The 21906-nt window shown below is 50.4% G+C and overlaps 2 protein-coding genes across 3 annotated transcripts in view; one reads left to right on the top strand and one right to left on the bottom strand.

Annotated features, from left to right (window-relative positions):
• Nucleotides 1-5359: 5359 nt before the first annotated feature.
• The window catches only part of TSNAXIP1 (translin associated factor X interacting protein 1), a gene marked incomplete at its 3' end in the record, with an annotated part of 102981 nt that continues 86434 nt past the window's right edge, over nt 5360-21906 (top strand). Inside the window, exon 1 of the mRNA XM_080703488.1 lies at nt 5360-5368. The remainder of the gene's footprint in view (nt 5369-21906) is intronic.
• The window catches only part of RANBP10 (RAN binding protein 10), a gene marked incomplete at both ends in the record, with an annotated part of 78856 nt that continues 67540 nt past the window's right edge, over nt 10591-21906 (bottom strand). For both annotated transcript variants that reach the window (XM_080704498.1, XM_080704499.1), the window contains 9 exons: nt 10591-10721; nt 11100-11211; nt 11483-11628; nt 12063-12184; nt 14092-14296; nt 14492-14640; nt 14742-14850; nt 16297-16409; nt 20032-20216. In XM_080704498.1, coding sequence (XP_080560624.1) covers nt 10591-10721; nt 11100-11211; nt 11483-11628; nt 12063-12184; nt 14092-14296; nt 14492-14640; nt 14742-14850; nt 16297-16409; nt 20032-20216 — 1272 coding nt within the window. The remainder of the gene's footprint in view (nt 10722-11099; nt 11212-11482; nt 11629-12062; nt 12185-14091; nt 14297-14491; nt 14641-14741; nt 14851-16296; nt 16410-20031; nt 20217-21906) is intronic.

The following is a 21906-nucleotide window of genomic DNA, read 5'->3' as shown; positions in this document are numbered from 1 at the left end:
TCTCATCAACCTCAACCTAGTGATTCCTTTTTTTTTTTTTTTTTTGGGAAATGGGGATTGAACCCAGGAGCATTCTACTTCTTTCTACCTCTGAGCTACACCCCAGTCCCAGCCCTTATGAAACAGGATTTCACTAAGTTGTGGAAGGCCTCACTAAGTAGCTGACGCCAGCCACAAACCTATGAATGAACCTCCTGTCTCAGCCTCCCAAGTCTGGGATTATAAGCATGTGCCACCATGACCAGCCTAGACTCTTTCCAACTAAGAAATGAAATCAGGCTGGGGGTATAGCTCAAAGGTAGAATGACTCTGGATTCAATCCCCAATACCAAAAGCACACATACAAAACATGGATGGGTGTGATGGCACACACCTCTAATCCCAGTACTTGGGAGGCTGAGACAGGAGGATCAGAGGTCATGGCCATCCTCAACTTTTGTGAGGTCCTCCATAACTTAGACTCTGTTTCAAAATAAAAAATAAAATAGGGCTAGGGGTGTAGCTCAGAGGTAGCATGCCTCTAGGTTCAATCCCCAGTACAATACACACATAAAAATAATAAAATAAAATAGGGCTGGAGGTATAGCTCAGAGGCAGAACACCCCTGGGTTCAATCGCCAGTTCCACCACCACCACCATCAAAAAAATAAATAAATAAATAAATAAAAAATAAATAAATAAATCATATACTTTGCCCTATTGTAAAATTTTAAGCCTTTTTTTTGGGGGGGGGTTCTTTTTCTCATTGCTATCCTTCTACTGAGTTCCAAAATTATTAAAATTATTACAGAAATAATATGTCTAAATTTTCTGGCCAGGCGTGGTGGCACATGCTTGTAATCCCCATGTTTGGGAGGCAGAGACAGGAGGATTGCGCAGGTTCGAAGCCAGCCGTGCGTGCTGGCTTAGAAGATCCTGTTTCCAAATAAAAATGTAAAAATAGGTCTGGGAGTGTAGCCTGGAGGTAGAAGGGCTTCCAGGAACCCTAGTACCACCAATAAATAAATAAATAAATAAATAATAAAAATAAATTTTCTGACAAATATAATTAGTGGTTAAATCTCAGACCAACTGCTGGATAGAAAAAGTGGGACAATCAGGTGGTAAAAGAACACCTAACAGAATCTTCATCTTAAAAATGGAGTTATAGCTGAGTTTGGGGGTATGTGCCTGTAATCCCAGTACTTGGGAGGCTGAGACAGGACTGCAGGTTCAAGGCCAGCCTCAGCTACTTAATGGGGCCCTCTGCAACTCAGTGAGACCAGTTTTAAAATAAAGAATAAAAAATAGGGCTGGGGGTGTAGCTCAGAGGTAGAATGTCCCTGGGTTCCATCCCCAGTACCAATAAAATAAAAATGGGGATTCTACCAAGAGAACTGTGATCTAAAATTTTTCACCCCTTGGTCTTCTAGACAGAGTCTTTAAATTTCCACCCCCCCTAAGAAGTAATTTTTTCAAGTTTTCTGTAAAAAATGAATGGTCTCAAAACTTTTGTTCTCCGGTGTAGCTTTTCAGAAGGAAATGAGTTTCCTTGTCAAAATTGAATCTAACTTCTCAAAGACAACTATCTTCTGAGCATTGTTCCAAATCACAATAACGTTTGAAAGGTGGTCTTTTTGTCATGTTCACGTTATTCTCTTCAACTGAAGAGTCATACACTAACTTCAAAGGCCTTGGTGCCTCACAGATCACTAGGGTGGCGCCTGGCTGCTTCCTCCTGTGTCTTTTTCTTTTTTTTTTTTTAATGGTACCAAGTATTGAACTCAGCTGCATTTCACCCCTGAGCTACACCCACCCCCCCAGCCCTATTTTATTTACTTTAAAAATATTTGCAACAGAAGCCTGTTGTGATGGCGCACGCTTGTAATCCCAGCATTCAGGAGGCTGAGACCAGAGGATCATGGTTCGTGGACAGCCTCAGCTACTTAGTGAGGCCTTTCACAAATTAGTGAGACCCTGTTTCAAAAAAAAAAAAAAAAAAAAGTGGCAGGGGCAGGAGATATAGTTAGGAGACCAAATGCCCCTGGGTTCCATCCCCAGACCTGCAAACAAAAAACAAATAAACAAAAACCTGCAACAGGACTTGGGAGGCTGAGACAGGAGGATCACACAGGTTCAAAGCCAGTGAGGCTCTCAGCAACTTACTGAGAACCTGATTCTAAATAAAATAGAAAATAGGTCTGGGAGTGAAGCCCGAAGGTAGTAAGTCTCTGGGTTCCATCTCCAGTACCACAAAAATCAGGGTCTCACTAAGTTGAGGAGGGGCCTCGCTAAAGTTGCTGAGGCCATGAACCTGCGATCCATCTTTCAGTCTTAGTCTCCCAAGTACTGGGATTACAAGTACGTCACCACGCCCGGCTCCTCCGGTGCCTTGTGGTCCTTATCTAAGGGATTGAAAATAAGTAGGATGGTTTATACACATCCCTTGGTGTTTATTCGATGCAGTTTTAAACTTTTCTCCTTCAGCCCAGCAGGTAAACTCTCCACCCACTGATTCGCAAACCCTCATCTCCTACCTCGTCTTGCCGCACCACCACGCAAGTTGGGGAAGGCCTTCGTAGGAATGCCTCACTTCACCTTTTGTCTCCCCAAGACCATCTGCTTCCTTCCTGAGCTCAAAGGTAGGCCACGGTCATCGAGACGTGGCCAGAGGGCACCGTGCTGCAGGCAGAGCCAACGCGACCCTTCTGGGGTGTCTCTTCCTCCGCTTGTCACCTGAACACTCGTTCCTTAAATAAACACTGACCTCTGAAAGTCTCCTCTCATTCCGAGGGGGGATGGACCAGCTATCTCACGGGCCCTTTGTCTTAGGCTTCCACACCTCACCCATCCTCATCCACAAAGCGACCATCCTCTTACAGGTACGGGTCCGCCCGGCACAGGGCGGGGAGCCTCGGTTTCCGCATCGGTAAGGCTTTGGGTTAGGTCACAGGTCCTTCGGGATCCCCAATCCTACCATTCTATGACCCAAAGTGCAGGTCCCATTTCTGAGGTGGGGAGGGCGAACCCCGGGGCGACCCCGAACTCGGCGCGGGAGCGAGCCATCGCGCAGGCCCCCGCGGCTCCGCGTGTCCACGCCTCCGGCCGCAGGTGCCGGCGGCGGCGGAGGCCCGGCGGGCGCGGCCGCGCCGTGCCCTCTCTCACGCTCGCCGCCGCCGCCGCCTCTCACCTGGCACGCTGGCATCGCCCGGCCCGCGCCGCAGGGAGGCCGTGCGTCCGGACAGGTCTCGGAGGCCACTCGTCCGCCTGGAGGGAGGCTGGCGGGGCTGCGCGGCACCGCGGCGGAGCGCGCCGACACCCAGAACACGCCGCCGGGTTTCTAAGGAACCGGGGGCTCTGCGAGGGAGGGGCGGGGCGGCGAGCGGAGAGCGCATGCTCTGTGACGGGGGCGGGCCCGCGCGGCGGGGGCGGGGCCGCGAGCTGCGCATGCGCGCCCGCGGGGCGGGGCTCGCGTGTCTGGGCGGAGACGTCCGGGCTGGTTTCCGGCGGCGGAGGCGGCTGTGTGAGTGACGGGGCTGGGTGGTCTGTCCGGACAGCCGACCGACATCAGGAACCGGGAGATCCCGGGGATTGTGGCCGGTTTGCGTTTTCCTGGATGGAAGGAAGGAAGGAAGGTCTCGTTTTGAGTAGCGACCTATCTTTGCAGAAGGTCTGGCCTCAAACTCTTCAGACTTCCTGACTCCTGATAATTTTGTTTTCCTGTTTTCTCAGGTCCGTTTCTGGGCTCCTCTTTCGCACAATGGGTTTTCTTTTGGGGAGGGGAGAGGGAGGTTTGGTATTGTTTTGTTTTTGGCTTTTTTTTTTTGGTGCGGGGGACTGAATTCAGAGGCATTCTACCTCTAGGCTACCCCCCCATCCATTTATACAATTTTTTATTTATATTTTATTTTGCGGTACTGGGAATAGAACCTAGGAGCATTCTACCTCCGAACTACACTCCCAGCCCTATTTTTAATTCTTTATTTTCATTTTTAAAAATTTTTTGTAGGCCTGGGAATGGAACCCAGTGGCATTCGACCTCCAAGCTACACCCCCTGCCCTATTTTTTATTATTTTATTTTGAAACCAGGTCTCACTGAGTTGCGGAGGGCATCACTAAGTAGCTGAGGCTGTCTGTGAACCGCAATCCTCCTGTCTCAGCCTCCCGAATGCTGGGATTACAAGCGTGCGCCTCCACACCCAGTTTAATTCTTTATTTTCAAACAGGATCTAAATTGCGGAAGGCCTAAGTAGCTGAGGCTGGCCATGAACCCGTGATCCTCCTGTCACGGTTTCCCAAGTACTAAAATTATAGTCGTGCGCCACTGCACCCGGCTATATATTTTATTTTAAAATATCGTCTTGCAGCCGGGCGTGGTGACACAGGCTTGTAATCCCAGCGTTTGTGAGGCTGAGACAAGATCGCACAGGTTCGAAGCCAGCCTCAACTACTTAGTGAGGCTCTCAGCAACTTAGTGAGACCCTGTTTCCAAATAAAATACAAAATAGGTCAGGGAGTGTAGCCCAAAGGTAGAAAACCTCTGAGTTCCATCTCCAGCACCACAAACACACAAATTATCATGTGGTGGTGCACACTTGTAATCCCAGTGCTTGGGAGGCTGAGACAGGATCCCACAGGTTCAAAATTGGCCTCAGCTACTTAGTGAGGCTCTCAGCAACTTAGACCTTGTTTCCAAATAAAGTATAAAAATAATCTGGGAATATAGACCGGAGGTAGAAAAGCCCCTGGGTTCCACCTTTAATACCACACACATAAATTGTAATCCCAACATTTGTGGGAGGCTGAGACAGGATCTGGGTTTGAGGACAGCCTCAGCTACTTAGGCCCTCTGCAACTCAGTGAGACCCTGTTTCAAAATAAAGAATAGTTGGGTGTGGTGGCGCACGTTTGTAATCCCAGCGCTTGGGAGGTGGAGACAGGAGGATCGTGCAGGTTCGAAGCCAGCCTCACTGGCTTAAGAGACACTGTTTTTATATATGTATGTTTTTGTGGTACTGGAGATGGAACCCAGGGGCATTCTACCTCTGAGTGACACCCCCAGCCCTATTTTTTATTCTTTATTTTGAAACAGTGTCTAACTAAGTTGCTGAGAGCCTCACTAAGTAGCTGAGGCTGGCTTTGAACCTGCGTGATCCTTCTGTCTCAGCCTCCCAAGTACTGGGATTACAAGCGTGCGCCACCACGCCTGGCTATGTTTTTAAATAAAAATATAAAAATAGGGTCGGGCGTGGTGGCGCACGCTTGTAATCCCCGCGCTTGGGAGGCAGAGACAGGAGGATTGCGTAGGTTCGAAGCCAGCCGCGCGCGCTGGCTTAGGAGACCCTGTTTCCAAATTTAAAAAAAAAATGTAAAAATAGGTCTGGGAGTGTAGCCCGGAGGTAGAAGGGCTTCCAGAAACCCCAGTACCACCCAAAATAAATAAATAAATAAATAAATAAATAAATAAATAAATAAAATAAAAATAGGTGTTTGGAATATATATATATAAGATAGTGTAGCCTGGAGGTAGAAGGGTTTCCAGGAACCCCAGTACCATAATAATGATAATAATAATAATAATAATAATAATAATAGTAAAATAGGGTATAGTTTGGAGGTAGAATGCCCCTGGGTTCCATCCTCAGAACCAAAAGAAAAGAAAAAAGAAAAAATAAAGGGTCTCAATAAAATCCCCACGCTTGGGAGGCTGAGACAGGAGGATCGTGCAGGTTCGAAGCCAGCTTCAGTTACCATTAGTGAGGCTCTCAGCAACTTAGTGAGACCCTGTTTCCAAATAAAATATAAAATGGGTCTGGGAGTATAGCCGGGAGGTAGAATTCCTCTGGGTTCCACCCCCAGTACCACCAAAAACAAAACAAACAAACAAAAAAAAAAACAACAAAAAAAAAAAACTTGGAGCTATACCCTGAGGCCTATTTTATTTTTTAGTTGGAAACAAGGTCTCACTAAATATTCACTAAATTGCAAAGGGCCTCAACTAAGTAGCTGAGATTACCTGAGAACCTGTGATCTTTCTGTCTCAGCTCTCCAAGTACTGGGATTACAAAGGTATGCTACCACACCCAGCCTACCTTTTATTTTGAAATAGAGTCTTAGTTTTGGAAGGTCTCACTAAATTGCTGAGGCTGGCTGCAAATCTGCAATACTTCTGTCTCAGCCTCCCAAGTACTGGCTTACAAGTGTGCACCACCACAGCCAGCTCTTTTAGAGCTTTTAATTATCTAGTGAGTCACTATCAATATCTAAGAGTTTTCCTGAGATATGATTCTATCTGTTCTCCTACAGCAAATCTTACCACTTCAGTGACGTAAGTCACTGCTCCCTTCTAACCCATATTTTTTTTTTAAGTGTGTCTCACTGAGTTCAGCCCCCCCCCACCCCGTCCAGAGATGGAACCCAGGGGCGTTCGACCTCTGAGCTACACCCCCAGCCCTATTTTTTTAATTTTTATTTGCGGTACTGGGGATGAAACCCAGGTGTATTCTACCTCCCGAGTTATACTCCCAGCCTTATTTTTATTTTTTTGGTGGTACTGGGGGTTGGAATCCAGGGGCTTTTCTACCTCCTGGCTATCCTCCCAGACCTATTTTGTACTTTACTTAGAAACAGGGTCTCACTAAGTTGCTGAGAACCTAAGTAGCTGAGGCTGACTTTGAACCTGTGTAAGCCTCCTGTCTCAATCCCCCAAGCACAGGGATTACAAGTGTGTGACACCATGCCTGGCTCCAGCCTTATTTTTTCTTTTCTTTTTAATTTTTGGCGGGCCTAGGGATGGAACCAAGGGGCATTCGACCCCTGAGCTACATCCCCTGCCCTGTTTTTTATTCTTTATTTTGAAACCGGGTCTCACTTATTTGCAGAGGGCCTCACTAAGTAGCTGAGGCTGTCCGCGAACTGTGATCCTCCGGTCTCAGCCTCCTGAATGCTGGCATTACAAGCTTGGGCCACCAACCCCAGCTTTATTTTTTATTCTTTATCTTGAAACAGTGTCTCACTGAGTTGCAAAGGGGCTCACTAAGTTGCTGAGGCTGGCCAAGAACCCATGATCCTCCTGTCTCACTCAGCCTCCCGAATGCTGGAATTACAAGTGTGCACTGCCACCCGGCTCATCATCATCATCGTCATTATTATTATTTTAATTTTGAGACAGTATCTTGCTAAATTGTCTGGGCCAACCTCAAATTTACAATCCTCCTGTCTCAACCTATGCATCTTGGGGATTATAGACACACACCACTATACCCGCAGATAAAGGCTGTTTCGAGGGAGAAAACTTAAGTACCCATTCTCTTTGAGTTCTTGCTAATACACAATTTTGAGATTCACTGAAGATGCACCAGAGGTCTGAGCACTCAAATGGTGAGATAAAAAGGGCCCAACTCCTCTAGGACAGGATGTGTTACTCAAGGGGTACCAACCAGTAGACAAAATCAGAGACCAGACACTCGTGATTGCTCATGGATGTGTATTTTAATAAAAATAATTCTGTCAAAATACAACAGGAGTTTTTTTTCATCTCAAGTACAACTTTAATAGGATGTCTTGTGTTAGAATTTTCCCTCAACCCTCCCATGCCCACAAGTTTCATGCTAATGCCAAGTATCAACTTGTGAAGACAAAGGCAGAGCCAGTGTGCACGATGTGGAGGATGTCTGTCCCAGCTGTAGTTACAAATGGCGGAAGCCACCATCTGACCTGTGCGTCAGGTGCCTGGGACTGGAGGTCAAGTAGGGCTCTGCTATCCAGCTGCCACCTGGCATGCATACCTGAGTTGAGCAGCCAAAGGAACTCGCAGCTCCAACAGTCCTCTGCCTCATCTTTGTGCTTGCTTAAGGGCTGGGAAGGCGCTGGGTGGCCAGGTAGTCCCCACTTGTTTTGTGGTGTCCCTGTTCCGATGGCCTGTACCCAGTCGCAGACCCATGTGGGTGGAGACGGGTTCTGGCTTTCTCTGAATGGTCTGCCAGTTTTTGCTTTGCCAGGAGCAATCACCTGGTGCCGCAAGGGAAGGTGAGTATGGAAGGCTGCTCCCCCAGGGCCGAGCAACCCAACAGAACTGGGGGTCTCCCGTCTGCCCCCACAGGTCATGTTCAGCCCCTCACCAGGGCTGCTCCAGGTGCTTTCCCCCACTCCAGACTCCTGGTAGCAGGCTGGCAGGGCTGGGTATGCGCAAGGGGCTCCTCCAGCTGTAGGTGGGCCTGGACTATCAGTGAGAGCCTGCTTCAGCAGCCTAGTTTTGGCCCTCTCCACAGCTGTGGGGCAAAGGCTTGTCCCAAGGGTGAGCTAGCTGTCCAACTGGGACAGAGAGCCCCTCCGGAGAGAAACAGAGTAAACAACTTGGACTCAGCTGAAACAGTGAGATAAGGCACAGAAAATGGGGAGGTGGCCATGGGCACTGAGGGTGAGCCAGGCAAACACCCAATCCCACGCAGCAGACAGCTGTCCTCAGCCCTCCTGGGCTGCTCCACAGCCACTCTACAGCCTAAGTCCAGGCACCCATCCCCATCCCTGACACACCCCTGAAGGGACCAGCCGCTCATGCACCGCTGGAAGCCACGTCAGCCTGACCTCGCAGGGCTCATCCACCATCAGCTTCAGGACTAGTGTACTGCCCAACCTACAGGAATATGGTTAGTTCTGGCTCTGCCACTAATTTGCTGTGTGACTTTGACCAAATTACTTAATTTCTCTTTCCTTATCTGAAAAAGGGGAGGCTTGTAGAGATGTTCTCTGAACTCTACTGTGAAAGCGTCTGGTTTCAATTCCCAAGCCTGTAAGACTGACTCTTTTAATAGCCTGATGTTTCTAATCTCTTGAGTTTGGAGATTGGTATTCCTAGCTTTGCACAGGATGAATTTCCTTTGCAGAAAGGACAAATACCTTCTGATGGACCACAGTCTATAGGCCAGCAGCTGGGGCCATGAGAGTATCCAAGAAAAAAGAAATAGCCTATAGATTTATTCCAAGGAAAAACTCTGAAAATCTCATTTTTCTTGTTGTCCAGCTGTGGGCTTGGAATATCTCTATCCAGATCAACCACCCCATGTCCACTAACACAGAAGAGGAGCTTGCCCAACCCAAACCCAGACAGGAACTGGAAGTTCCACCTCCAGCTTTTGGCCACTGCTGACTGTAATCTCTGCAGGGGGTGCTCAGGCTCTCCCTCATACTGTGAAGCAGGTATGAAAATCCCAAGCCCTCTGGATGCTCCCCTGCAGAGGCCTCCCTTTCCTCCTGGGCAGCCAGTCTTCTTCTCAGATGGCCCACCCAAGTCTTAGTAGCCATCTCAGCCCTTCCTGTGGTAACTGTGGGACTTTTTTTTTTTTTCACTCCACCAGCTGTGAGGATCCATCTGAAGCAACTTGTGGGACATTTGCAAAGCCCATGGGGTCCCTTCTTCCTAAATGTGGCAGGGGCCAATCTGCAGTGAAGCCTGGTTCAGGAGGCCAAGGGTCCTGTCCACTCCAGGGCCCAGCTTCTCCACAGAATGCATCAATCCCATCAGAGCTGTGCAGTGATGACGAAGAAGACCCAGGCAGAAAAAAAGCTGCCCCTGTCCTCAAGGGCCTCTGTCCCAGGAACAGTCTTCCTGCCAGCAGCCCAACACACAGCAGCTCTTGGGTTGATGACAGTTGTTTCCAGGCAATCAAATGAGAGTAAATGAATTATTTGGCCATTCAACAACAATGGAAGGCAGGGCATTGAGAAGGAAAGGAAGAGGGGCAAGGCAGGCAGTGAGAGGCAAGACAGAATGGTAGACAGCGTGCTGGCCAAGGATCCTCTGCTCCCTTGCTTTGCTGTGTGGCCTGGGCCAACTCTTCACTTCTCCAGACCCCCTGACCCTGCAGTTCTCTGCTTGGTTCAGTTCTCAGGGGTCAAGAGACCCACACCTCTCGGATGTTACAAACCAGCTTAGCCTGACCCTGCTCCCCAAGGTGTCACCCCCAAAGCCTCTTCAGCTTCCCTGGGTGACAGCTGGGCCTCTAGCTCAACAAAGAGGGAGCCTAAAATAAATCACTTGGCTGAGGTGACAGAGATGATTCTTTTTTAATGAGTTGGACTCAAAAACACGTGGTGTCTGAACAGCCTCACCCAAGAGGTGCTGGACCACTAACGCTACGATAAATACTGTCTTCTTTTAATATATATTTATATATATAATCTCATTTTTTTTTTACTTATGAAAATAATAAGCTATCACCAACCTGGATAGGCTTCATCACTAAATTAGCAGAAACCAGTTCAGCACAAACTCTCCCAAGATAAACACTGGTGGCTCAGTCAGGAGGAAAACAAGATTAAAAAAAAAACAACCCCAAAAAACCCCCCAAAAAACAAAAAAACCAACCCCTCCTCAAAAACAAAACCCCCTTTAAAAGAGAAGGCGCTACATGAGAGTAACCAGCCAATACTGTGTCACAGGCCGCTGCCGTGAAAGGGGAGAGACTGAGGGGGGAGGGAAGGAAAAAGGAAGGATAGGAGGAAGGAAGGAGGGAGGGAGGCCAGGCAGGAGGAGTGGACTCTGCCCATGGCATCGAGGTCCCTGCGCCAGGTGCCTGTGGAGGGCCAGGCAGGCCAGCCAGCATGGACAGCTAGTGCAAGTAGTCGTCAACTCTGGCAAAGGAGCAAGATCCCAGGCCCGCTCGGGCCATGAGCCGCAGACATTCAGATGCCTGGCCCAAGGCGAGCATCAGAGGGGGCTGCTTTGGCAGGTTCTGAGATTCTGTGGAGGAGACACAAGGCCTGGTCACTGGCCTGCCCAAGGCTTGAGCCCAGGCCAAAGTTCCCTTGGGGCTAGAAGTTGGGTGAATCAACAGAATATCTTGGAACAAAGTGTGTCCCAGCCACCAGGCCATGGCCCTGCAGTCGTGCTAGGAACCTGAGGACTTCTGGAGAGGGTGGCCTTCTCCAGCACAGTGGGGTGGCCTGGGTCCATGGTCATGGCCTAGGACCCATCATGATCTCAGTTAGGCAGCTGGAGCTCTGGGCTTAGGTATGGGTCTAAGGAGCCCAGGATTCCCGTGAGTCATTAAAAAAGGCCTGCACTGAAGGGAGGGGCAGCTCAGGCACTCAGGAGTCAGCTTTTATTAGATGCACTTACCTAAAATGGCGCTGTTGAGAGCGGCGCACACAGGTTCCCTCTGGATGGGGTCAAGCTGCTGGCCAACGGGGCAGCTCCAGGGGTCTGAGTATGCCAGTAGGCTAAAGGCATCCTATGGGAGGGGAAACTCTTGAAAAGATTGTAGCCTGCACCACATACAATTCCCAAGGCGCTGCATGTGCTCAGAAAGAGCTCAACACACTTGGACGGTAGGGCTGCAAACTCCCAGGCTTGGAGACGGTGGGGTATATCTCAGATGCTCCACATCATGTTGCAGACACACTGCCTTACTGTTGCTGCCCCTGCCCTGGACCTTCCCAGAACCACCGTCCCCAGCACCAAATGGGGGCCTGCTGTGTGTGAGGGCCTGGCTTGTCCGGTACCTGCAGCATCTCCGTGTGGGCCAAATTCTTGCCATATTCTCGGCCCAGCTGCTCACTCAGTGCCTGCAATTCACGGCCAAACAGGATAATCCTTTCTGTAGCCGCCTGGTTGCCTCCACAGAGCTGCCGCCGTGGATGCCCATCATCTGCACCCAGAGGCCAGCAGAGAACACATTAGGTGAGGAGGGGAGGGCAGGAAGAACCCCAGAAAGCAGCAGCTTTTGCCAGAAGCAGATGAGGGCCAGGAGCAGCCAGAGCGAGGTGCTCTCAATCCACCTGGCACACCCTCCCCACCCTGCACAGATGCATGGTCCTCAGAAGAGTGTCCACACGCTTCAACTCTCTCCAGCCTCAAATGCAGGAGCGTTTTGGTCTTAGTAGTGGGCATGGGACTTCCTGCACATTTGGACTCTACCACAATTGGCTAAGAAGGTGGTGAACTTAGTCCGGCTACTTTGGTAGCTACTCAAGCTACCAAAGCCTGCCATCCCAGCCCCTCCCAGGGGGAAGCAGTCAACTGGACCACGCAACATCCTTTCAGGGAATGTGAAGCTGGGTCATGCTACGGCACGGCCCTTACCCATGCTGGACTCATCCGTCTGTAGGTCCTCATGCTTGTAGGCACCATTGACGATGCGCGTGGACATGCTTTCCAGCACACCATTAGGGTAATGCTCTGCCTCCATCTCCATTTCACTATCACTGTGGAGAAGGGTAGAGGTAGAAGTTGGCCAAGGGACTGTGGCTGGAGCAGCATGGTTGGGCGTCCATCAAGGCTTCAGCCACAGTTGCTGTGGGTAAACTGAGGGCTGCCAGGAGCATGGAAAGATAGCCAAAGCTCCCCAGGCTCTGCGACTCGGACCCTACTATGGCCGTCCCCACAGGCCTGTCACCTGATTCCCACTGTTCACCCAGTGCTACCTCTGTGACTCTCCCCTCCCTGGAGCTCCTCTGAGTTGACACACCTCTACTACGTATCCCTGTCATCCTGTGACTGGCTCCACGGGCCCACTGGACATCTCTGTGGCCTTGGCTGGAGTCAAACCCAGTTTGACCTTCAGACATGTCTAGGACCTAGTCAAAGACACTTGGAGCTGCACTCTGCAGCCCAAGTCCCCGGCCTGCCAACTTGGCTATCCAGAAGCCAGATTCCACAAAATTCCTTCATTATACACTTTGGTCTTCATGGCCCAGTCCCATGGACAAGAAGTTCCTGGAGGGGACCGCGTTTTCAGTCTGGCAGGATCAGTACTTCAAAGGAAAATCAAGGCCACCGAAAAAATATTTTTTAAGTCGGGCATGGTGGCGCACGCTTATTATCCCAGTATTTGGGAGGCTGAGACAGGAGGATCACTGTTTGAGGACAGCCTCAGCTACTTAGGCCCTTTGCAACTCAGTGAGACCCTGTTTTTTTTTTTTGTTGTTGTTTTTTTTTTGGTGGTACTGGGGGTGGAACTCAGAGGCTTTCTACCTCCAGGCTATACTCCGACCTATTTTATATTTTATTTTGAAACAGGGTCTCACCAAGTTGCTGAGAGCCTCACTAAGTAGCTGAGGCTGGCTTTGAACCTGTGCGATCCTCCTGTCTCAGCCTCCCAAGCGCGTGCGCCACCACGCCCGGCTGAGACCCTGTTTTAAAATTTAAAAAAAAAAAAAAAAAAAAAAAAGGAGCCAGGTGTGGTGGCACACAGTTGTAATCCTAGCATTTGGGAGGCTCAGACAGGAAGATCGCGGTTCTCGAACAGCCTCAGCTACTTAGTGAGGCCCTCTGCAACTCAGTGAGACCCGGTTTCAGAATAAAGAATGAAAAATAGGGCTGGGGTGTAGCTTGGAGGCAGAATGTCCCTGGGTTCCATCCCCAGTGCCGCAAAAAAAAAAAAAGGGGAGGGGCGGGCTGAGGGTGTAGCTTGAAGGTAGAACGCTCCTGGGTTCAATCTCTAATAAAATAAAAATCCCTAGCTGGGCATGGTGGTGCACGCTTGTAATCCCTGCGCTTGGGAGGCTGAGATAGGAGGATTATGCAGGTTCGAAGCCAGCCTCAGCTGGCTTAAGAGACCCTGTTTCAAAATAAAATATAAAAAGTAGGTCTGGGAGTATAGCCCAGAGGTAAAAGGCCCCTGGGTTCCATCCCCAGTACCCCCAAATAAATAAATAAATATCCCTAATAAAAATACATATATAATTATATATATATGTATATATATATATATATGTATATGTATTTTTTATTTTATTAGGGTTTGAACCCAGGGGCATTCTACCTCCGAGCTACACCCCCAGCCCCTTTTATACTTTATTTTGAAATAGGGTCTTGCTAAGTTACTAAGGGCCTAAGTTGCTGAGGCTGGCCTTTAAACTGGGATCCTCCTGTCTCAGCCTCCCAAGTACTGAGATTACAGGCATGCACCACCACACCTGGCTAACAGCCAAATCTTGAGAAGGGCCCGAAGCCAGAGCCCATGCTGGGCCTGGAAGGCCAAGAGCTAGCATTCCAGGCACAGAACTGCAATGAAGGGTGAAGGGCAGGGAGCAGCACCCAAAGGACAGATTGCAGCGGGCCTGGGGTGTGGAGCAGAAGCAGAGCAGAGGGAGTCAAGCAAGACAGGCACCTGGTCTCCTGGTTACTGGTACTGCTGTGGGGCTGGGACTTGGTGGAGTCTGTTGAGTTGGACTCGGAGTAATTGACGGAGGACGGGGAGGAGGAGGACGAGGAGGATGAGGACGAGGAGGAGGAGCTGGGTGCGGGGTATTTACTGTGGTTCTGTTTGCTCTTGGTGGATGCGATGCCATTGCTGCAGCTGGGACTGTCTGCTCCTAGAAGCCGGGATGGTCAGAGGAGGAGGGGAAGGCAGCTTGCTAACAAGCGGGGCCCCAGGGAAAACCACAGTGGTCCCCTCTCCCATCCCCCCAATCCAGCGGTGGGCCCTGAGCCCAGAGCAAGGAAGGCATGTGGAATGATCATCCTTCTCTACCCCAGCTCTTCCCAGAGCCCTCTGGAGAGTGGCTGACCTGTGTTGTGCATGTGGGAACTACTGGGGCCGTGTCGGGGGCTAAGGCTGGGGGAGCCAGGGTAGCTGTCCTGGGACTTGGGGCTTCGGGAGCTCAAGCTGCGGACCTCGCTGTCGGTGCCATTCACCATCTCCACAAATTGCCGACACCTGCGGAGGGAGAGGAACAGTGATGCTCTGGGCCTGGCCCAGGCTGCAGGCTCTTGCCACTGGCTAGGAGCTGGTCTTGGGGACTGGAGGCCCTGACTTACTTGAGCATGAAGAGGAGGTTGGGGTTGTGTTCCAGCAGCCCAGGGTAGAAATGCTGGGTGGTCTCAATGGCCTCACCCACCCGGCCCTCCAGCACCAGCTTCTGAATCTCTGCAGAGAGCAAGAACACGGCACTGAGGGAGGGCCGAAGACCCTCCTCATGTGAATCCACAAGCCTCGGACGTAGCTGGCCTCCGCAGGAGCCAGCCAAGAACCGCACGGGCTGGCTCAGAGTGCCCTGCTGGCTAGAGATGCTCACAGAAGAGGCTGAAGAGAAAACCTGGTGGCCAGCCCCTCAGCAGAACCCAGTGTCTGCCAAGTCTCAGGGAGTCCTCAAGAATAAGAGGGGGGAAAAGGAGGGGAACCTGCAGTCTGGTGGCAGGAGGGGAGTTTGGAGGCCCACTCCTATGGGCACAGGTGGCCAGGGACCTGGCTGGGGGAGGGCTCTGGCCACAGGAGTATGATCTGGGGATGAGCACCCAGGAAAGCCAGTGGCTGAGGGCTCCTCTTCGGGTGGACTCCTCTTTGTCCAGGCCTCGCAGGGGAGTGGCAATGGGTGTACACTGGTTGGGGCCAGGCCGCGTCTTGGCAGTCTTCAGGGGCTGCAGCGTGCTCCCTGCTGGGAACGGAGGTCACCCTCCTCACGCTGGCACCTCTGACGATGACATCTCTTGGGCCACCAGCATCTTGCTTTGCCTTCTCACTCTTGCCCTGGGGCCTGGAGCGTCTTGCTGGGAGCGACTTCTGGGTCTGAGGTTCTTTCATTCGTAGATCCCAAGTCTGGGATCCCTTTCCGTCTGTCTGGCTGAGCGCAGCTTCTCTGGGAGACACAGACACATGCACATACACAGAGACGACAGACTCAGAGAGACGCAGGCAGGCACTCACAGACGTGCACATCCACACACACCCACTCACCCTCACTCTCCTCTCCGCCTCCTGTGTGGGCTCTGTGTTCTCTGTCCCACCCCTCTTTCCATGAAAGGGCCCCACACACACACTCCACAGGTCAGTGTGAACACCAGGAGAGGTGCCCTTGGCCAAGGAAGAACTGGGTGTCTACCAAGAGCAGGACCAGAGGTGGGGAGCAGAGAGAGGTGCTACTGAGCATCAGCTTTGCCCTGCCTGGCCATTCAGTCCTCGCTCTGGATAGGAACACGCAGAACTACTAAGGTGCAGTAAATGGTTGGAGAGGCAATGCGTTGGCCTGATAATATGCAAACACTGTTTCTGGAAGACCATGAACAGGAAGCTGAGTGGAATCCAGGACTCAGGGGAAGGAAACAAGCGGGGAGGAGCAGGACCCAGCCTGTGCCTGGCCTTCAGAGCATGCACGGGAGAGACTGCTCTGAGACCTTCCCAGGCCACCGGCTGTCCGTCTGGGCAGTGCCATCGTGAAGGAGGGACAGAAGCAGGGCTTGGGGCAGCGGGCTGGACTCCAGAGTGGTAAAACGAGAGTGGAATGGACACCTGACAGGTTAACCAGGGCTGGCATGAGTTAGAGAGCAGAGTTAGGGGCAGGTGAGGGAGGGAAGAGGACAGGAGAATTAACCTTACTTTGTCTGTTCTTTATGGATGCCTGTTCTTCCTGAATCGGGGTTTCAGTCATTCGGGCAAAAGCCGTGGCAGTGGCACAATATCCATGATGCACCAGGTAAGATGAAACCATGCTGGAAGAAAGGAAAAGCTCGAGGTGACACTCAAGAACTGTGCTTTTCACCGACCACCACGAGGTCTTCCCTACACACATCTCAGAGATGTGACCTCTATAGAACTGAGGGGTGAAACAAGATGCAAACCTCCCTCAGTGCTCATGCTAACAGGCTGGGGAGAGGCTGCTCAGAGCCAGGGACAGTGGCTGCAGTTCTCTGGGACATGCTGCCTCCAAGCTCACGGGCTACCTCCTGGTTAACTACAGCAAGCACAGAGGTGGCTTATGATCTCAACCAGAGTTTTCTGAAATGGCAGCCAGCCAGCCAGTGTGCCAGCTGCTCAGACCCAGAGGACACCTGGCACATGCACACCTACCACAGACACGGGCTTCTCTGGCTGTCCACACCAGGCAGAAGCATCCTACTCCCCTAGTGAGCATGTCCCTTGGCAGCAATGGCTCCCAAGTGACAGGAGCTAACCCACATGAAAAAATAACTCCTTGATATGTTATTGGTCAGGGTCCCAAGATGCCAAGATACCAAACTAATTTAACAGGGGAAGGGCTAGACACTAGCAGGGCCAACACGAATACAATTGCTGGGAAAGGGCCCAATGCCCAGCAGTCATTTAAATCCATCTGAAGCTGGCTAAGTGTGGTACCCATGCATATGTGCATGTGTAGAGAGCAGATGGGTGAGGAGTGAATACCTAGGTGTACGTGTGTGCCTGATGTCATTACTATGATCAAAACAAATGTCCAAAGAGCTATAATGTGGAAGGCATGAAAGTTTGGCTATGCGTACCCTCATGTTTTGGCGGTAAAAGAGATAATGTATACAGTGCTTGGCATGAAATAAGAAGTTGATATAACCTCGCCGGGCGTGGTGGCGCACGCTTGTAATCCCAGCATTTGAGAGGCTGAGACAGAAGGATCATGGTTCACAGACAGCCTTAGCTACTTAGTGAGGCCCTTTGCAACTCAGTGAGACCCTGTTTCAAATTAAGAATAAAAAATAGTGCTGGGGGTGTAGCTCAGAGGTCGAATGTCCCTGTTTTCTATTCCCAGTACCACATACACACAAAAAAGGAAGTTGATATAACCTCTTATTATGAAACTATGTATTATATTACATGCTAAATAATCATTGTAACTATTCCATATTGTTATTAACACAAGAGCAAACATTTTTGATGAACTATGGTTCTTTTTTTTTTTTCTTTCTTTTTTTTTTGGTACTGAGGGTGGAACCCAGAGGCTTTCTACCTCTGGGCTACACTCCCAGACCAATTTTATATTTTATTTGGAACCAGGGTCTCACTAAGTTGCTGAGAGCCTCACTCAGTAGCTGTGCTGGCTTCGATCCTCCTGTCTCAGCCTCCCAAGCGCGGGGATTACAAGCGTGCGCCACCACGCCCGGCTTGAACTATGGTTCTGATGGGTACATATGAATACCAGATGCCTCTAAAATGTAGTCTCTTTGACCCAGGAATTCCATTTTCCTTCCTTCCTTCCTTCCTTCCTTCCTTCCTCCCTCCCTCCCTCCCTCCCTCCCTTCTTTCTTTTTGTGGTACTGGGGATGAACCCCAGGGGCATTCTACCTCCAGGCTACACCCCCACCCCTATTTTTTATTCTTTATTTTTAAACAGGGTCTCACTGGGTTGCAAAGGGGCTCACTAAGTAGCTGAGGCTAACTTCGAACCTGCGTAATCCTGTTTCAGCCTCCCAAGGACTGGGATTACAAGTGTGCACCACCACACTTGGCTTTATTTATTTATTTATTTATTTATTTATTTGTTCATTTGCTTGTTTCTATTTTTAACTTTTGTGGTACTGAGTGTTAAACCCAGGGGCATTCTACCTCTGAGCTACACCCCCAGCTCTATTTTTTTTTTTTTGTGGTACTAAGGATGAAACCCAGGGGCATTCTACCTCCGAGCTATACTCCCAGCCCTATTTTTTATACTTTATTTTGAAACAGGGTCTCACTAAGTTGCTGAGAGCCTCACTAAGTAGCTGAGGCTGGCTTCGAACCTGTGCGAGCCTCCTGTCTCAGCCTCCCTAGTCCTGGGATTACAAGCATGTGCCACCACGCCCAGCTTTTATTCTTTATTTTAAAACAGGGTCTCAATATGTTGTGGAAGGCCTCACTAAGTAGCTGAGGCTAGCTTCGAACCTGTGCAAGCCTCCTGTCTCAGCCTCCCTAGTCCTAGGATTACAAGCATGTGCCACCACGCCCAGCTTTTATTCTTTATTTTAAAACAGGGTCTCAATATGTTGTGGAAGGCCTCACTAAGTAGCTGAGGTTATCCATGAACCTGTGATCCTTGTGTCTTGGCCTCCTAAGTACCATACTCAGCACTGATGGCTTTTTATGTGTGAAAGCATTACCTAGAACAGCAAAAGAGAGGAAATACCTGGCCTCCCACCAGGGAAAACCAGCCAAGGGGCTTATGGCAAATCTGTCACTAAGATAGCTTAGCAATTCCCAATATTCATAAAATGAAGCTATGTGAACCTCAGTAATTCCCATGCTATGGAGGCTGGGACACTAGGATTGCAGGTTCAAGCTCAGCCTCAGCAACTTAACAAGACCCTTAGCAACTTAATGAGGCCTGTTTCAAAATAAAAAATAAAGCCAGCTGTGACATGAGTGTATCCCACTATTTGGGAGCCTGAGACAGGAGGATCACAGGTTTGTGCCCAGCCTCGACAATTTAGGCTCTCAACAACCTAGTGCAATCCTGTTTCAAAATAAAAAACATAAAGGGTTGGGGGTCTAGCTCAGAGGAAGAATGCACCTGGGATTCAATCCCCAGCATCACAAAAAGAGAATAAAGCAGCTCTGGAAGCCACAGAACATAAATCACATGCAGGTCCTTGCAAATACTGTATAAGAATACATATAGGAACATGGACACATGCATGCAAACAAAAACATCTATGCGGTAAGTCCAGACCCTGAAAGCTGTACCAGTCACTTCCCCATCGGGCTTAAGCAGCTCGACCCCCACTCCAGCCCATCCAACCAACCTGTTGCAGGGAGTGGTGCTATCCTGCCCTCCAGAAAGCCCTTCTCGTCTGCTCTGGGTGCTGTGGACGAGGGGTAACCATGCTGTTCTTCCTGCTATCTAGGCCCTACCTCAGCCCTCCTTTAGAGCCACCTTAGTATCAGTCTCTCAAGAAAGGAGGGCTATGTCAGGCACAGTGGTGCAAGCCTGTAATCCCAGCACTTGGGAGGCTGAGACAGGAGAATCAAAGGTTCAAGGCCATCATGCAATAACTTAGTGAGACCTTGTTTCAAAAGAAAAAGTAAAATAGGCTTCGGTGGTATAGGCTCAGTGGTAGAACACCCAATGGGCTTAATTCTTAATACCACAAAATAAGTTCTCTCTCCTTGTCTGTCTGTCTGTCTGTCTGTCTGTCTCTCTCTCTCTCTCTCTCAATTTACCCAGGAGCAGCACTGATAAGAGGATAGCAGGGCAGTAGCTGAGGAGCAGCAGCTCAGAGCACTGCAGGGGGCATGAGGACAGAGGACAGGGGAGCATGAGGCCGGGGGGAGGGGGTACACGAGACGAGATGGGGGGGGGAGAAAAGCACGAGGCCAGGAGGGGGACAAAGAGGCCTGGGGGGCACTCACTTCTGCAACACCGCCTGCCACTCGCCAAGCCGGGCGCTGATAGGGAAGCCATGGACGGTGCCCTGGACCTTGGCACGCCACTCCCGCATGTAGTCTTCAATGTCGAACAGGAAGGGCTGCTGCCCAAAGTTGGCGTCCACAATCTCCCCAGGTGTCTGCAGGCCTACGGTGGGGTAGAGGTTGGCCTGAGGAGGAGAATGAATGTCAGTCAGGCCCTGAGGCAGTGGGGCCTTGCTTCACCTCCAGAGCTCCCACCAGTCAGGAGGCAGCTGGACTAGGTCCCATTCTGCCCATCTCCCCACCAGAGACTCTAAACCCTGAAGTTTGAGGGGAGAAAGCAAAGAAAAACAAGCCAGGCTCAATATGGACAGTCTCCCGCCCTGTACTGAAGGCCACTGTATCCCCCTTTGGAACTCAGCAAGATCACAGTGAGGTGGACCAGATTTCATGACCCTGGAGGTGTGCCCATGAAGGCTCCTCACGGAAAGGTCCAGAGTCAAAGATCACAAGAAAAAGCCATGAGAAAGAGCTATGTGAGGGAGAAGCAAGAGACAGGATGGGAGGAGGATGGAGGAGCGGGGGAGGAGGAGAGTACAGCAACGGGTCAGGGGAGCTGGCAAAGGAGCTGGCAATGGGGAGAAAGGGTCTGCTGCCCTTTCTATCAGAGGCACTCAGCAAAGAACCTATGACTCCCTGCCTTTCTTCCTCCCGCCATGCCAGCTTCTGCCAGGTCACTGCCTCACTGAGGCCCTCTGTGGTTCCCACTGCCACTGCCCAGAGCCTCCTCCTTCCCAGGACCTCTGCCCTCAGCCCCTTTCACCTTTCACATGCCATTCCTTAGCACCAGGAGCCTCTCCTGGGCACACCGTGTCCAGCTTGCCAAGAGCTCTGATCCTGCAGGCCTCTTGATTCCCTCCCATCCTCTACACAATGGCAAAGCCCACCTCCTCCGGCAAGCCCTCCCTGCCCATAACGCCTATGGGACTCTCCCCCCACGTTCTAATAGCTGGCAGCACACTGCCCGCACTCATATCTGGTCATTTCATGTCAACGAGATTCTTCCCCATGCAGGGTCAGAATTCTTCTGAGTCTGCTCTTTGCCTCGGACAACAGTCCCTCTCTGGGGCCTCCAGATAGGAGGGAGGGATTCTAATCCATAGAGGAGGTTTGAACAAGACCCTGGGTGCTGCAGTTAGGCTTCAGGAGTCCCTCACATCACAAGGGCATTTCCAGGAGCATTACAGAGTACCTAGGACCTCAAAGTGGCCACCAGGGTCAGCAAACCTTCCTTCTAGAACCAGCCAGGGCACACAGAGCCAGCTCCCAGCATTCTGGGTAGAGGCCCTGCATGTGACAAGGCTGATGACTCATAGGACTGGGGTAAGGAAGGTGGGCATGAGCCTTGAACTAAGCTAAGCCTGCAGAAAACCTATTCTATTATTATTATTATTATTATTATTATTATTATTATTATTATTATTATTATTTTGCAGTACTGGGGATGGAACCCAGGGGCATTCTACCTCCGAGCGACACTCCCAGCCCTATTCTTTATTTTGAAACAAGGTCTTTGCTACAAAGGGCTTCACTAAGTAGCCGAGGCTGTCCTCGAAACCGCGATCCACCTGTCGCAGCCTCCTGAATGCTGGGATTACAAGTGTGCGCCACCACACCTGGCAGAAACCTATTCTTTCTTTTTGTGGTATTAGGGATTTAACCCAGGGCAGTTCTCTCTCCAAGATATACTCTCATCCATTTTTATTTCTTTGTTTTGAAACAGTCTTGCTAGGTTGCTGAGAGACTCACTACACTGCTGAAGCTGTGCCTGAACCTGTGATCTTCCTGTCTCAGCCTCCCAAGTACTGGGATTACAGG

Source organism: Muscardinus avellanarius (assembly GCF_963383645.1).
Source record: "Muscardinus avellanarius genome assembly, chromosome: 10".
Taxonomy (NCBI): Eukaryota; Metazoa; Chordata; class Mammalia; order Rodentia; family Gliridae; genus Muscardinus; species Muscardinus avellanarius.
The sequence above is the reverse complement of the archived record's forward strand: the minus strand, read 5'-3'. Positions and strand labels throughout refer to the sequence as shown.